The 17,601-nt window shown below is 47.4% G+C and overlaps 2 protein-coding genes across 3 annotated transcripts in view; both read left to right on the forward strand.

Moving 5' to 3' along the window:
- Positions 1–260: 260 nt before the first annotated feature.
- Positions 261–12,319, forward strand: sall3b (spalt-like transcription factor 3b; the record flags this gene model as incomplete). The annotated part of the gene is made up of 4 exons (XM_079259243.1): positions 261–345; positions 3,588–6,272; positions 9,233–9,561; positions 11,930–12,319. 4 exons carry the CDS (start codon positions 261–263, stop codon positions 12,317–12,319), a joined length of 3,489 nt encoding a protein of 1,162 aa, XP_079115369.1.
- A 3,097-nt stretch (positions 12,320–15,416) lies between these two features.
- The window catches only part of atp9b (ATPase phospholipid transporting 9B), a gene marked incomplete at its 5' end in the record, with an annotated part of 77,986 nt that continues 75,801 nt past the window's right edge, over positions 15,417–17,601 (forward strand). For both annotated transcript variants that reach the window (XM_079259049.1, XM_079259050.1), the window contains one exon: positions 15,417–15,496. In XM_079259049.1, coding sequence (XP_079115175.1) covers positions 15,417–15,496 — 80 coding nt within the window. The remainder of the gene's footprint in view (positions 15,497–17,601) is intronic.

Here is a 17,601-nt window from a genome sequence, read left to right on the forward strand (position 1 = left end):
GCGCGCGCCGGACAGGATCAGGATCAGGATCAGACATACCGACCGTGATCTGACTGGACTGCAGCCAATCAACCAGCTCGACTCTAACAGCTTCATCCTCCCTCCATCATAATCACGCTGACATGCGCAATCTGCGCGCGACCATCAGCAGCAGCCGCGGCGCGCGTATTTCACGCGCCCCGCGCCCCCCCAGCCTCCCAGTCGCAGCTCGTAGATGAGTCTGCAGCAGCAGGAGCAGCAGGAGGAGGAGGAGGATCGACATGTCCCGCCGCAAGCAAGCCAAGCCGCAGCACCTCCGGCCGGGAGAGGAGGCGACCCCGCGCGGGCTGCGGCGCCGCGCGCGCGGTAGGTGTCCATCATCTGTTCTGCTGCTTCACTTCACACTCACTGCAGGTTTTTCACTTTTAATGAAGGAATAAAATACAACTATTCAGTTTAGATAAAACAATAAAATAAATCATTTAGTATTTTATTTTTATTTCACGTCATTAAATCAGATTAAAACAAACTGAAGCAAACGGAGCTTTTATTCTGGAAACTATTTAAATGTGTTTTACTCATAAAATAAAGCAAAATAAATCTCAAAATGAATTTAGACGTGAAAACTTTCCTGTTTATTAACAAATAAATCAGCAGCAAATTTACTTCTACATGAATAAAACAAACATTTTAATTTATTTAATGTTTTATTGACACAGAACAGAAATTTTAAATTAAACTGAAATTTTAAATTAAACTGAAATTTTAAATTAAACTGAGGTTTCAGGTGAAATAAAAGGTTCATAACTGATGATGATACTAATAATTCCTGTATTTTTCTCTCTTCTTTAACTTCACATCGTCGTGTTTTACAGTTCAGCTCATTAATGATAAATTTATTCTTCATATTTTCTAGATTTTACACCATTTTTTTCTTTCTGCAGAATCAGATTAAATCAAATCATTTTGTTTAAAAGGGAGTCAGAGCGAGCAGGAGGCCCCGTTTGGCCCCGCCGGCCCTCCCCGGCCCTGCAGCATGCCGGCTCGGCATCGGGCTGCTGACTTAACCTTTGTCAGCTTCGCCCTGCGAGGGCCAAGTGGTCCGTGTCTGGATCAAAAACAATTAGTCCATGTGACCCCTCTGGAGCCCAGAGGTCGCTCAGACGGAGCAGGAGGACGGAGCCGAGGGTCTGTCGTCTGCAAACCCTCCAAGAAACGGACCTAAATCTGTTTTCTGAACGTTGAAATGAGTTTGGATCAAACCTGATCTGTTCTTTGTTTTCTCTGGAAGTGGATCTTAAAGCTGAAACAGTGAAAATGTTTTCTCTCCGTGTTTGCTGAATCGCCCTGGTGATCTCCAGACCACCCACGTAGCGCGAGCAGAACCTGGACCAGCCTGGCTTTCAGACAGACTGAAAGACGGCTCCGGTTACTGAGGAAACTTTCAGAGTCGGGGGAGTGAAATGGTCGCACATCTTTAGTCAAAAATACAAAAATCTTAACAAAACAATCAGAGGAAATCTCAACTTTCTCATGTTTTTAACTGTAAAAGTGATGTGAGCAGCTGCCCCCCCCTCCAGATCCCTCCATCTGCTCTACTGCCGGTTTCCTAATGAACCAAGACCACAACAGATGCAACAGTGATTATAAAGTGTGACATTCGGTCCAAAGGAAGAGAAGAAACTCATCGGGATCATCCAGAACTTTCCTGAACATTTATGATATTTACTGATGATGATGATGATGATGATGATGGCAAATGTTGCCTTTTTATCAACGTGAAACAGAAAAAAGAGAAGGAATGAGTTCTGCAGAGACGACAAGACGTTGGCGCGACGCAGTCGTGGGAAAAAAGCTGCAACATGCAGCAGAAATCAGCAACAAGCTTCATTTAATTCAACATTTCCAAAATCTTTTTTACATTTTTAATATCTGAGCTGATTTAAAGCTTTTACAAAGAATTTTTATTTTCTGTTTGTGAAAATATCATTTTATTTGGATAAAAGTAAATTTTTTGAGTCGTCGCGTCCTCGTCCCTGACTTTGTTTTAATCTGTCAAAATGATCTGGATCAATAATTCTCCGTCTTTTCTGCTTCTTCCTGCATTTCCAGTTCTGGTTCCTGAACATGACCCATGTCTGAATCGTCACATGTACGCAGAACGCGGGGATTATTCATACCATGAACCTAAAATACACTCTTCTTATTTACCGGACGTGTTTTTCTCCAACAAGATGAGAAACAACAAAAAGCCAAAAAGCCAAGCCTTAACCACGATAAATGCTGTTTCCATGACAACCTAAATCTAAAAAGTGCTCTTCTTTGTACTTTTAATAAGCTTTTTGTCAGTAAATTGTATCAAATAATTGAATGACTGAACATGATTCAAGTCATGATATTGGTGCAAATTATAATATCAACCTTTTATATTTTCTGTAATTTTGCTCTGAAAGTTGAACTTTTTCTGCTGGTTTGCAGAAAAGAAGGAAAAAAGTTTCACTGCTGATTAAAATAAACATAAATATGAATTAAAAAATACAGTTTAGAAGGAAAAAAAAGATTTTAATGTTCTTTATCAACAAGTTTTTCTGCTTTTTACTTCAGTTTTAGTCCCGTTCGGGTACCTGAACCCCGTCAGAGGAATTTCACGACTTATGAATCATTCAGGCAGAAAAACACGTCACACAAAACTTTTTCATTTGTTCCCTTTTCTTTAGTTTCATCTGAAAAGCAGCAACGATCAGAACGAAGACAGGAAGTTAGCAAGAAGCTGATTTTAGCTGCTAGCTAACTGTTAGCTGTTAGCTGTTAGCATGTCCCAGCATGGAGGCAGAAACACGTGGAGGGCAAAAAAACAAAAGACAGGGTCTAAAATCCAGCAAAGACTTGAACCAGGACCTGAGAGATCCATCTGGACCTTCAGCTGATCCATCTGCTGTCGGCCGAAGCCGGATCAGAACTGGTTTCCATGGAAACGTGGCTTCACGAAGCCAGAAAAGGATGAAGGTGACATGACCCAAGAACTGGACTAAAGATCTTTGGAAACCGTACCGATGGAGGGATGGATCCTCACCAGAACCTGGACCTGAACCGGTCCTCGCAGGTCTTTGACCACACCAACACGTATAAATGACTTTTCACAGCATCATCATCACTGCTGCCAAATTCACTCAGTCAAATCCCAGTGAAGTCGTCTCTTCTCCGACACACGGCGACCAGATGTCTGAATCCCTCCTCGTGTCGCTCAGCTCTGCAGACGCAGCCAGATGTTCGTCTGATCCAGGCGCGATGGAGAGGAGACGCATCTGAGGGTCGTAGATCTGCAGGTTTTTCATCATTTCTGCAGAAACATGAAACACGTCGGCGTGAAAACATAAAGATCATGAGAGGAAGTTGTGTCGAACGTATAAACTAAACATGAAGATGATCAACATCATCAGTCTCCAAACTACAGGAAGCTCCTCCGAACTGGACCGAGTCTGGTTCTGACTCAGATACTGGACTTGAAACATGGTTCTTTAAATCACTGCAACTATTTCCTACAAATATTCAAAGAAATCTGGACATTTTTAGGAACTTTTTGTCCATCTTTCTGTTCTGTCTTTCAGACGCTGCAGAAGGTCCTGACGAAGAGGAAACACACATGTGTGACAAATGCTGCGCTCAGTTTTTCTCCTGGTCCGAACTGATCCAGCATCGGGGCGTCTGCACCGAGGACCCCATGGTTCTGATTGTGAAGGAGAACGAGGGGACGTCGGGTCCTGAGGAGTCTCCTGTCGAGCCCTCTCCAGCTCCCAGCGTGGCGTCCAGCGACTCGTCTGCGGCGGAGTCCACGGACGCCGGCTTTGAGCCGGGAGACGCAATGACGAACGATAACGACAGTCTGGATAACGAGGAAGAAGGGAGGGAGTGGGACGAAGGTATGGACCTGGACAAATGCACGTCAACGTCCAGCCCTCAGCCTGCGGATTCAGCCGAGTCCTCGTCCCCGCGGACGTCGGCGTCATGCCGATACAGCCTGCCGAGCACCAACGTCACGCTGGAGATCCTCCACAGCACCAGGGTGGCCGTGGCGCAGTTCTCGCAGGGCATGGACGGCGGCGGTCCGGGGGGTAAGGCGGCCTCGGCGGCCATCCCGCTCATCCTGGAGCATCTGCTGGCTCTGCAGCAGCAACAGGTCCACCAGCTGCAGCTCATAGAGCAGATCTGCAGCCAGGTGGCCGTGATGAACAGGCAGCCCACACAAGCAGCGCTGAACCCGGTGTCCAGGTCTTTGAGTCTGGCGCCGAACCCTTTCCCCTCCCCGGGCATCATCCCTCCCCCCATCCTGCCTCTGTCAGGAACCATGCCCTCCTCTGTTAATGGACAAGCTGCTGTGTCCTTGTCCCAAAGTCTCCCCTCCCAAAGTGTCTGTGGACAGTCCACGTTCAGAGACGTTAGCTGTCACTCAGCGGAGAGCGCCACCGCGTCCCTCCCCAGCAGCAGCAGCATGTCCACGCAGCTGCCGCCGTACACCGCCTCGCTCTGCAGCAGCACCCAGACTCTGAGCTCGTCCAGCGCGCTGTCCCTGCCACCGAGTGGCCTCCTCGGCTCCTCCTCCAGCCTGCCGTTTCTACCTCAGAGCCCTCCGAGCAGCGTCATCTTCCCCAACCCCCTGGCTAGCATAGCCGCCACGGCCAACGCTCTGGACCCTCTGGCAGCCCTGATGAAGCACAGGAAAGGGAAGCTGCCGAGTGTGTCGCTGTTCGAGACCAAGCCCAGCCCTGAGGAGCCCTTCTTCAAGCATAAATGCAGGTTTTGTGCCAAAGTGTTTGGCAGCGACAGCGCCCTGCAGATCCACCTGCGCTCCCACACGGGGGAGAGACCCTTCAAATGCAACATCTGTGGCAACCGCTTCTCCACCAAGGGCAACTTAAAGGTGCACTTTCAGAGGCATAAAGACAAGTATCCTCACGTTCAGATGAACCCCTTCCCCGTGCCAGAGTATCTGGACAATGTGCCAACAAGTTCTGGGATTCCCTACGGGATGTCTGTCCCTCCAGAAAAGCCCGTCTCCTCGTGGTTGGACAGCAAACCGATTGTTGCAACTCTTCCAGCCAACATGGGTCTTCCGCTTCCCTCCACTGTTGCCAGTATTGGAGGCTCGAGTGACCCTGTAAGTGTAACGCCATCTGTTAAATCTCCTTATCAGGCAGCTCCAGCTGAATGTGTATCTGTGTCGCCTAACGTCAGAGGCAGTGAGGCTGGTTTCTCTCCTGTTTCAGAGTCTCCACAGTCTAACCGTGAGACAGAAGCCTCCAAATTACTGAATACAGAGGGTGTGCAGTTGAGACTGCAAGCCACCACGCCCGAGCCCAACTCCTCAGCATCCCCCGTCTCCAGCCCTCCGCCCCCCTCATACCCGCCAGAGGCGATATTTACCGATTCTATGCAAACGTCAGAAACCTCAAAGCTTCAGCAGCTGGTGGAGAATATTGACAAAAAGATCACCGACCCCAACCAGTGCGTCCTCTGTCACCGCGTCCTCAGCTGCCAGAGCGCGCTGAAGATGCACCACCGCATCCACACAGGCGAGAGGCCCTTCAAGTGCAAGGTGTGTGGCCGGGCCTTCACCACCAAGGGCAACCTGAAGACTCACGTGGGCGTGCACAGAGAAAACCCGCCGGTTCAGGTGCAGCACTCGTGTCCCATCTGCCAGAAAAAGTTCACCAACGCCGTCGTCCTGCAGCAGCACATCCGCATGCACATGGTGGGGCAGGAGCCCGAGTCGGCCGTGGCGGACGCCCTGCAGGAGCTGGACGGCGAAAACTTCGATAGCCTCAGCGGCAACGAGTTTACCGATGATGTCGCAATGGAGGATGAAGAGGAGGAGGAGGAAAACGCAGAGCAGAACGAAACTAAACCTTTTACTTCTGATTGTACTTCAGCTGCTGCGTCAAGCATAGCAGCTCTGGAAAACCAGATGCGGATGATTGACTCCAGTTTGAGCTATGCCTCGAAGCCCCTGATGGACGGATGCAAAGACGGGGAAAACAAGCCACAGAACTTCAGCGAAAACAGTCCACAGGTGTCCTGCGTGCCTCTGTTTCAGAGCATCTCTGAAGCCGCCATCACATCACCGACTGCCGGCTACGTCAAGCCAGATTCACAGGAACCCCTGGTTGCGCCGGTAAAGAGGGAGGAAGCAGAGTGTCCGACTTCTGCACAGAATCTGCAAGGAGTTCATCCCGACAAGCTGTGCGTGAAGGAAGAGGCTCCGTACGGCGTGGCGTTCCAGCCGAGCCGAGAACGAGGTAGAGTGGAAGTAGGGCGTCCGTTTTTATTTTTATTAGACAGAGATATTCACACAAAGGGTTATTATTAAAGACATGTCATCAAACTTTTATTTAACATAAACAAACAGGAGTCCCGGTGTGGTGCTGAAATAAGAACCCCAGCTCAGAACCCCCCCCCAGCTGCTGTTAGAGCAGCTGTTCTGCTCTGCATGTGAAGCTGCTGCTGGATGTTCACAGTCAGACATAAATCAGCTGGTTTTAACAGCAGCATTCCCGTCCTACAGTAGAAGTTAGAACATTTCCTGTAAATCAAATTACTGGAACAAATTTCAGGATTTTCTTCCAACAAGAAAAGTGCAGTGAGGTCAGACCACCATCCAGCAGCCGACGTTCTGGTCCTACATCCAGCTTATATGGATCCACTATCAGATTCCGGATCCATTGATAATGAATCCACAGTGTCTCGGCTACATTGTGGTGTTTGTTGCATGTTTGTTCTCTTTCAGTGATGAAAATTTGTTCCGGTTCTGGATGGTAGTATCCAGGATGTTGTTCCTGTTCCGGATGGTAGTATCCAGAATGTTGTTCCTGTTCCGGAGGGTAGTATCCAGGATGTTGTTCCTGTTCCGGAGGGTAGTATCCAGGATGTTGTTCCTGTTCCGGAGGGTAGTATCCAGGATGTTGTTCCTGTTCCGGATGGTAGTATCCAGAATGTTGTTCCTGTTCCGGAGGGTAGTATCCAGGATGTTGTTCCTGTTCCGGAGGGTAGTATCCAGGATGTTGTTCCTGTTCCGGATGGTGGCATCCAGAATGTTGTTCCTGTTCCGGATGGTGGCATCCAGAATGTTGTTCCTGTTCTGGATGGTAGTATCCAGGATGTTGTTCCTGTTCTGGATGGTAGTATCCAGGATGTTGTTCCTGTTCCGGATGGTGGCATCCAGAATGTTGTTCCTGTTCCGGATGGTGGCATCCAGAATGTTGTTCCTGTTCTGGATGGTAGTATCCAGGATGTTGTTCCTGTTCTGGATGGTAGTATCCAGGATGTTGTTCCTGTTCCGGATGGTGGCATCTAGAATGTTGTTCCTGTTCCGGATGGTGGCATCCAGAATGTTGTTCCTGTTCTGGATGGTAGTATCCAGGATGTTGTTCCTGTTCTGGATGGTAGTATCCAGGATGTTGTTCCTGTTCCGGATGGTGGCATCCAGAATGTTGTTCCTGTTCCGGATGGTGGCATCCAGAATGTTGTTCCTGTTCCGGATGGTGGCATCCAGAATGTTGTTCCTGTTCTGGATGGTAGTATCCAGAATGTTGTTCCTGTTCCGGATGATGGCATCCAGAATGTTGTTCCTGTTCCGGATGGTGGCATCCAGAATGTTGTTCCTGTTCCGGATGGTAGTATCTAGAATGTTGTTCCTGTTCCGGATGGTGGCATCCAGAATGTTGTTCCTGTTCCGGATGGTGGCATCCAGAATGTTTTTCTGTTCTGGATGGTAGTATCCAGAATGTTGTTCCTGTTCTGGATGGTCGTATCCAGGATGTTTTTCTGTTCTGGATGGTAGTATCCAGAATGTTGTTCCTGTTCTGGATGGTAGTATCCAGAATGTTGTTCCTGGTCTGGATGGTAGCATCCAGAATGTTGTTCCTGTTCCGGATGGTAGCATCCAGAATGTTGTTCCTGTTCCGGATGGTAGCATCCAGAATGTTGTTCCTGTTCCGGATGGTAGTATCCAGAATGTTGTTCCTGTTCTGGATGGTCGTATCCAGGATGTTTTTCTGTTCTGGATGGTAGCATCCAGAATGTTGTTCCTGTTCCGGATGGTGGCATCCAGAATGTTGTTCCTGTTCTGGATGGTGGCATCCAGAATGTTTTTCTGTTCTGGATGGTCGTATCCAGGATGTTTTTCTGTTCTGGATGGTCGTATCCAGGATGTTTTTCTGTTCTGGATGGTAGTATCCAGAATGTTTTTCTGTTCTGGATGGTAGCATCCAGAATGTTGTTCCTGTTCCGGATGGTGGCATCCAGAATGTTGTTCCTGTTCTGGATGGTGGCATCCAGAATGTTTTTCTGTTCTGGATGGTCGTATCCAGGATGTTTTTCTGTTCTGGATGGTCGTATCCAGGATGTTTTTCTGTTCTGGATGGTAGTATCCAGAATGTTTTTCTGTTCTGGATGGTGGTATCCAGAATGTTGTTCCTGTTCTGGATGGTAGTATCCAGAATGTTGTTCCTGTTCTGGATGGTAGTATTCAGAATGTTATTCCTGTTCTGGATGGTAGTATCCAGAATGTTGTTCCTGTTCTGGATGGTAGCATCCAGAATGTTGTTCCTGTTCCGGACGGTAGTATCCAGAATGTTGTTCCTGTTCTGGATGGTAGTATCCAGAATGTTGTTCCTGTTCTGGATGGTAGTATCCAGAATGTTGTTCCTGTTCTGGATGGTCGTATCCAGGATGTTGTTCCTGTTCCGGACGGTAGTATCCAGAATGTTGTTCCTGTTCTGGATGGTAGTATCCAGAATGTTGTTCCTGTTCTGGATGGTAGTATCCAGAATGTTGTTCCTGTTCTGGATGGTCGTATTCAGGATGTTTTTCTGTTCCGGATGGTAGCATCCAGGATGTTTTTCCTGATCAGCATGGGATTATTCATCCATCCATCCATTCTCCTGACCAGTTGTTCCAGTTGAGGCTTGCAGGTGACGCTGGAGCTAATCCCAGTAATAATTGGATGAGAGGCTGCAATAAAATCCATTTAAATTAAAAAATGCTGCAAATAATATTGATTTGTGATTAATTCATTTGTTGAGATTTACATGCAGGATGGATGTTCTGCGTATCGTTTGTCGTGTCCTGCTGAAAGATCGCCATTAACCAGATAAATGCTGATTCTGATTTTTATTTTTCATAATGAATCCCAAGTAATCCATGTAGGTTTCAGTAAGATCAATAAGGTGCTGATCGTGTCACATGTGCTTTATTTCAGCTGCAGGTCAAATCCTCCCCGGTCTGATTGTCTCCACCAACGGCGAGGTGAACAGTCACAGCCAGCCGAACGCCGCAATGGAAGGTCAGCGGCCGCCGTTCAGCGTCCACATCGCCGCCGTTTACCCCACCACCTGCAGCCCGGGCGTCACCTCTCTGCTCGGCCCCGCCCCTCCTCGCCGGACAGCCAAACAGCACAACTGCAACGTCTGCGGGAAGAACTTTTCATCAGCCAGCGCCCTGCAGATCCACGAGCGCACGCACACCGGAGAGAAACCGTTCGTCTGCTCCGTCTGCGGGAGAGCTTTCACCACCAAAGGCAACCTGAAGGTCCGGACCTGGTAGATTCTACCGAATAACACAAAGTTGTTTCAGTTGTTTCAGTTATCTGGAAGGAAAATCAGAGTGTGTCTAATATGTATATATATATATATATATATATATATATATATATGGGTGGGGCGGGGCTACACGGGGCGGGGCTATGGGCGGAACAGATCAAATTTCTGTTATCAGACAGTTTCGCCCCAGTGATTTTCAAATGCATCCAGTTGTCATGATGAGTCAGAGACGGAAACATCAGAAAATCGTGGAGCTGTTGTTGGAAAGACTTGCAAGGATTTTTTTCTTAACTTTTTCAGTCTTTTAGGAAATATTTCCCATTACATTTGAAGGTTTTGAGAATAAAATGAGAAGTAAAGCCTGTTGTGATTATGCAGGATGTGGTTCAGCATGGTCCTACTGGACCAGTTCTCCTGTTCCGCCATCAGGATGTGGTCCTGCTGGACCAGTTCTCCCGTTCCACCATCAGGATGTGGTCCAGCGTGGTCCTACTGGACCAGTTCTCCTGTTCCGCCATCAGGATGTGGTCCTACTGGACCAGTTCTCCTGTTCCACCATCAGGATGTGGTCCAGCGTGGTCCTGCTGGACCAGTTCTCCTGTTCCGCCATCAGGATGTGGTCCTGCTGGACCAGTTCTCCTGTTCCACCATCAGGATGTGGTCCAGCGTGGTCCTGCTGGACCAGTTCTCCTGTTCCACCATCAGGATGTGGTCCAGCGTGGTCCTACTGGACCAGTTCTCCTGTTCCGCCATCAGGATGTGGTCCTGCTGGACCAGTTCTCCTGTTCCACCATCAGGATGTGGTCCTACTGGACCAGTTCTCCTGTTCCACCATCAGGATGTGGTCCTGCTGGACCAGTTCTCCCGTTCCACCATCAGGATGTGGTCCAGCGTGGTCCTACTGGACCAGTTCTCCTGTTCCACCATCAGGATGTGGTCCAGCGTGGTCCTACTGGACCAGTTCTCCTGTTCCACCATCAGGATGTGGTCCTGCTGGACCAGTTCTCCTGTTCCACCATCAGGATGTGGTCCTGCTGGACCAGTTCTCCTGTTCCACCATCAGGATGTGGTCCTGCTGGACCAGTTCTCCTGTTCCACCATCAGGATGTGGTCCAGCGTGGTCCTACTGGACCAGTTCTCCTGTTCCACCATCAGGATGTGGTCCTGCTGGACCAGTTCTCCTGTTCCACCATCAGGATGTGGTCCTGCTGGACCAGTTCTCCTGTTCCACCATCAGGATGTGGTCCTGCTGGACCAGTTCTCCTGTTCCACCATCAGGATGTGGTCCTACTGGACCAGTTCTCCTGTTCCACCATCAGGATGTGGTTCAGCATGGTCCTGCTGGACCAGTTCTCCTGTTCCACCATCAGGATGTGGTCCTGCTGGACCAGTTCTCCTGTTCCACCATCAGGATGTGGTCCAGCATGGTGGAAGGTCTTCCCTGAAAGAGACGTTGTCTGGATGGGAGCAGATGTTTCAGCATTGATGGAGCTTCCCAGATGTGGAAGCTGCCCACGCCATCGGCACTAATGCAACCCCATCCCATCAGAGATGCAGGCTGATAACAAGCTGGATGCTCCCTCTCCTCTTTAGTCTGCAGGACACGCCGTCCATGCTGTCCACAAACTATTCCACATCTTCATCCAGGTTTCCACTCAGAACATTTTAAATGAGCTTTGGTCCAGAGAAGACGGCGTGTTTCTGGATCCTCTTCACATATGATGGAGCTTTAACCTGCATGAACTGGGTTCACACTGGTTTCTGGAAGCTTCCTGAGTCCATGCACTGGTTTCCAGTAGAGAATCATGTCTGTTCCGACCAGTCACCAAACCAGCTGAATTTAACAAGCAGAGTTCGTCTGCCAGGTAAACGAGCCTGTCAGTGAAAACACCTGTTCTAGATGTGCAGGTAGATCCAAAAACATGGCAGGACTTTTACTTTCTGGACCAGGAAATGACATCTCTGGTTTTACTGCAGAAGATCACCAGCATCCAGCCTTGTCGCATGCATACAGAGATTCCTTCTAAACCTTTGAATATTTCAATATTTTGGGCCCTGAAGATGGTGGGAATTTTTCTCTAATTGTTGCAGAACTTTTGGATCCAGTTTGTCTCGGTTTGGTGAAGCTCTGTCCATCTTTGCATCTGAGGGCTCCAGTCACCTGCAGCCATTTACCCTGAATATTCATCAAATTCTCTTCCAGTTGTGACTTTTCCAGCTCTTGCTGCTCCTGTTCCAACTTTTTACAGACGTGCTGCTGCATCAGATTAATGATAAAACGTATATGTTGTTTATCTTCTGCTGGGTATAAAATATATTTTTTTAAACTCATTCATTTTAAAAAGCTTTTTTTCCAGGTTCATATGGGAACCCACATGTGGAACAACGCTCCTGCCAGGAGAGGCCGGCGTCTGTCGGTGGAGAACCCCATGGCCCTGCTGAGCGGAGAGGTCGTGAAGTTCAGCGACATGTTCCAGAAGGACCTGTCGGCTCGAGCCATGAACGTGGACCCTGGGTTCTGGAACCGGTACGCCACGGCCATCACCAACAGCCTGGCCATGAAGAGCAACGAGATCTCGGTGATCCAGAACCGAGGCCTGGCTCAGCTTCACCCACTGAGCGCTGGCGTGGACCGAGTGAGCGCCGCTGGGCCGATCACCGGCCTCGCCAAGACCGCCATGGACCTGGGAGGCAGCAGACATTTTTCTATGCTGATTGACGACAGCAAAGAAATTGGAATTAATTAAAAACAACTGAATGTTGAAGGAATTCTTATGCAAAAGGACATTAAAGTATTTGTAAATCATCTGGTTTGTTGTTATAAATAGACTGAAGGAAGTTTTTATCACTGGACAGAGAACTGTTTGCAGACGTTTGGGACGTTTTCTACCACGTAAAGCGACTTGTTGTGGAAACGTTCAGGTTGTCCTCCGGTCAGACCCAACCACCACGAGTCTTCAGGTTACTGTCAGACAGTTGTTCTGAACGCCAGCGGGTCTGTGTGTTCGCGTTCATACCTCCCACTTCTTCTTCATGGGGTTCCTGATGTGCAGAAGTTAAAACAAAACTCACATTCAGCGTTTGCTGCAAAGCCAATGTTGCAGATGTAGAGTTTTCCTCGGTAACGGACCTGAACCAGGACCTGAAAGACCCATCTGGACCTCAGCTGATCCGATAGAGACGGATCCTCCCCAGAACCCGGTCCTCAGCTGATCCGATAGAGACGGATCCTCCCCAGAACCCGGTCCTCAGCTGATCCGATAGAGACGGATCCACCCCAGAACCCGGTCCTCAGCTGATCCGATAGAGACGGATCCTCCTCAGAACCCGGTCCTCAGCTGATCCGATAGAGACGGATCCTCCTCAGAACCCGGTCCTCAGCTGATCCGATAGAGACGGATCCTCCTCAGAACCCGGTCCTCAGCTGATCCGATAGAGACGGATCCTCCCCAGAACCCGGTCCTCAGCTGATCCGATAGAGACGGATCCTCCCCAGAACCCGGTCCTCAGCTGATCCGATAGAGACGGATCCTCCCCAGAACCCGGTCCTCAGCTGATCCGATAGAGACGGATCCACCCCAGAACCCGGTCCTCAGCTGATCCGATAGAGACGGATCCTCCTCAGAACCCGGTCCTCAGCTGATCCGATAGAGACGGATCCACCCCAGAACCCGGTCCTCAGCTGATCCGATAGAGACGGATCCTCCTCAGAACCCGGTCCTCAGCTGATCCGATAGAGACGGATCCACCCCAGAACCCGGTCCTCAGCTGATCCGATAGAGACGGATCCTCCTCAGAACCCGGTCCTCAGCTGATCCGATAGAGACGGATCCTCCCCAGAACCCGGTCCTCAGCTGATCCGATAGACGGATCCTCCTCAGAACCCGGTCCTCAGCTGATCCGATAGAGACGGATCCACCCCAGAACCCGGTCCTCAGCTGATCCGATAGAGACGGATCCACCCCAGAACCCGGTCCTCAGCTGATCCGATAGAGACGGATCCACCCCAGAACCCGGTCCTCAGCTGATCCGATAGAGACGGATCCTCCTCAGAACCCGGTCCTCAGCTGATCCGATAGAGACGGATCCACCCCAGAACCCGGTCCTCAGCTGATCCGATAGAGACGGATCCTCCTCAGAACCCGGTCCTCAGCTGATCCGATAGACGGATCCTCCTCAGAACCCGGTCCTCAGCTGATCCGATAGAGACGGATCCTCCTCAGAACCCGGTCCTCAGCTGATCCGATAGAGACGGATCCTCCTCAGAACCCGGTCCTCAGCTGATCCGATAGAGACGGATCCACCCCAGAACCCGGTCCTCAGCTGATCCGATAGAGACGGATCCACCCCAGAACCCGGTCCTCAGCTGATCCGATAGAGACGGATCCTCCTCAGAACCCGGTCCTCAGCTGATCCGATAGAGACTACATCTCCGTTCGGGGTCTGTGACCTCATCAGGATGAATAAATCACATTTAAAGCACCATAATAAAAAAAATATAAATCATTTGGATCTCTGCCATCAACTTCACTCAATTAAATCCCAGTTTGAAAGTCCAGACTTTAAACTTTCTCCAGTTTTTGTTTGACATTGACCGACAGTTTAACCTGAGGGGAATAATGAAGCTGTCTACACCCAATATTCATTTTAAAACAGTATATTTTATACAAATTTATCATTAGAAATGATGGGAAATTATGGCTTTTCGAAAAAAAAAAACACTTTTCCATGACCCAAAAAAATCTCAGTAAGAAAGATTTTTTTATTTGAGAAAATAAAGAAATAAAGGAGTTGCTTAAGAATTTTGTACAGTAATGAACTTTCTGAGGATAATTTTCCCATTTTGACCTGCGATGTTTCCGAATACACTTATAGTACTTTTGTACTCAAAGCTTAATGAGACTTTCAGTTCAGCAGTATTTAAATGCTTATGAGTTATTTAACTTCATTGCAGAGATGACTGAGATGAACAACTTGAAAACACATGCTGGAATAAATGGGATTAAATGTGCTCCCTTCAAAGGCATCAAGGAAATTTTCCTTTCATACACATATTGATGTGGACATATTTAACTCGCTGCGTAATTCAATTCATATGTCACGAGAAACAAACATCCTTGTTTTTAGGCAAATTATTAAGAGCAATCTTGGCTTTTGTTGATAGAGGCGCCATATGGGGAGAAAGTTAAGAAGATTCTAAGGGCCCCACGACTTGATAGGGGCCCAAAAAGATGTATAAACTATATAAGAAAATAATTAAACTTCCATTAAAAATAATAAATACTTTTTTCAAAGGTTGTGATAAAATATAGCAGTAATATAATCTGATAAACCTTTTATATTAAAATAACCTAGTTAGATGTATGCACTGTGATTTAACCTTTTATTGGGCACTCAATGAAATACCTTCAAATTAGATATTTTAATCTAAAATTGTACTTCTGGTATGAACCAAGACCTCCATCTTGTTGCTACATTAACAAAAAACAAAAAAAGTTTCACGCTGAATATGAAAGGAAACAAAGTGATCAAAAATAGTCACTTGCCCCATAAAGGGTTAAACACAGCCCTAGATCTTTATTTTAGTTATTCTTTATTTATTTAACCATGAAAAGCTTTTTTTTTTCTTTTTTCTTTTTTGTTTTATCAGCTTGAAGCAAAAACAAAAATCTAAGCCCTTTGTTGTTGATTAAAAAAAAAATAAAATAAAATAAAAAAAATAAAGCCATTGTAGCTCAAATAAGAGCGTTTATCTGTAATAATGAAAAGTCCGTACTGTCAGTGAACGCACCTTAAATCTCCCGACGTATTAAGGTGACGTCATGACGCAGCTGCCCAGCCAAGATGGCTGACAGCATCCCATTGAATCCGGTGCCGAAGGACTCCAGGAGAATCCCGTACTACAGCTCAGCCAGACTTTCCAGGTATGGAGGCGCAGAGAGAGGAGTTTATGAGGAGGGACGGGGAGGAAACAGCAGTTTTTCTGGAAAGTTCTTATCCGGACGTCCCGCTAGCTCGCTGTTTGTGCGCGAGTCACGCTTGTTAGCTTGTTATGCTAGCTCTGCTGTTGACAGTTCCTCCCGATTCTGATCCCCCCCCACAGTGACCTCCTCCCCCCCAGCACTAACACAGGTTGTTAGTCTTCTGTCTGCTTGTATGAGTTTAACAGAACAGCTTTCTGACCTGCTGAGCGCGTGACTGTTATCTCCTGCTCAGCTCAGTGGCTGTAACTTCACATCACGTGATAATTTCTGGTGATTTCTGAAGGAAAGTCGTAAAGAGCCTCATTCGGCAGCTTGTTGGTCTTTCATACTGGATGTGGAGGAGCTAGTAAAGCCCTCAGGGTGAGGAATGGAGGAAATAACCAGGTACCTGCAGTGGTTTTAGTGGACTCCCACTGAAAGTGTGTTTGTGGATGACTGCATTTCCTCTCATGTCAGGCATGACATTAATGAAATGAAAAGAAAAATACTTTCCACCCATATATCCACTTACACATCCACCCATATATTAACCCATCATGAAATGAAAAATACTTTATTAATCCCCAAAAGGAAATTCAATATTGCAGTATAATAATAATAACTAGAGGAGGTCTTGTTCCGGAGGCTGCTGGCTGCTGGCAGGAATGATCTTCTGTATCTTTCAGTCTTACATCGGACCTGAAGAAGCCTCTCACTGAACACACTTTGTTGTTTCATCACTGTGTTGTGGAGAGGGTGTGAAGAATCCTCCATCATCTTCATCAGCTTGTGCAGCATTCTTCTTTGGACAATCAGCTCCAGCGGCTCCAGAGTTACTCCAAGCACAGAAGCAGCTTTCTGGATCAGTTTGTTGATTCTCTTCAAGTCACTGGTTCTGATGCTACTACCCCAGCAGATGCTGCAAAGCTGACTGCACTCTCCACAACAGACTTCTAGAAGATATACAACATCTTGGTGCAGACGTTAAACCATCTCAGCTTCCTTAAGAAGTACAGTCTGCTCTGACCTTTCTTGTAGATGTAGTCAGTGTTGCATTTCCAGTCCAGTTTGTTGTCCAGCTGAACTCCAAGATACTTGTATTCCTCCACCACCTCCACCTCCTCTCCCAGGATGGAAACAGTGCTTTGTTTATTCTTCTTCCTCCTGAAGTCAACAATCATCTCTTTTGTTTTGCTGCTATTTAATATGAGATGATTGTCACCGCACCATTTAACAAACTGACTGACCAGTTCTCTGTACTCTGCTTCTTGTCCATCCCTGATACACCCCACAACTGCAGAGTCATCAGAGTATTTCTGCAGATGACAGGACTCAGAGTTGTACTGGAAGTCTGAGGTGTACAGAGTGAAGAGGAATGGCCAGAGTACAGTTCCTTGTGGTGCACCAGTGCTGCTGACCTCCATCTCAGACACACACATCATGTGGCTTGTTAAAGATCTGCTCCAGAGCTGTGGTCATGAAGGATAGAAGGTTAAATGTAGAATCAGAAGTAGCAGGAAAACATTTAACATCCCAGTCAGTTCCTGCTGGGCGATATGGAAATAAAATTATTAGGATATGTTTTTCATATTGTTTTACTTTTAATCACTTTTTCCCTCCACTGGCAGTTTTAAAGCCCGTAGCGTGAACATACAACGTATAAAAAGCAGGCTAAGTCAGATCCCTGCTGAATCTTTGTGTTTTACTGGTATCTGTTCCCTGCTGTGAGAAAGCAGCTGCATCCAGTGGTGTAGTGGTTCCTAAAGCAGTGGCTATACTCCCAGTTCTTCACCTTGTTTTTGAAAAACTGATAAAAAGTAGCCCAGAAAGCCACAGCTTCAGATAAAGTGATGTAATATATAATTAATGTTATATTACTTTACATGGTTCACCCCATAAATCCATCAGTAGCTCTGTTTGTCACAGAATTTCTGGTCTTCAGTTTCAGGGAGGAAGAGTTATGAAATGACTAAACCAGTACTGGCACACAGACTGGTGAGAGACAGGCTCATAGACATATAGACATATGTCTGTATTATGTCTATGTTCAGGGTGAAGTTAACGCA

This window comes from Telmatherina bonti, assembly GCF_933228915.1.
Source record: "Telmatherina bonti genome assembly, chromosome: 19".
Lineage (NCBI taxonomy): Eukaryota > Metazoa > Chordata > Actinopteri > Atheriniformes > Telmatherinidae > Telmatherina > Telmatherina bonti.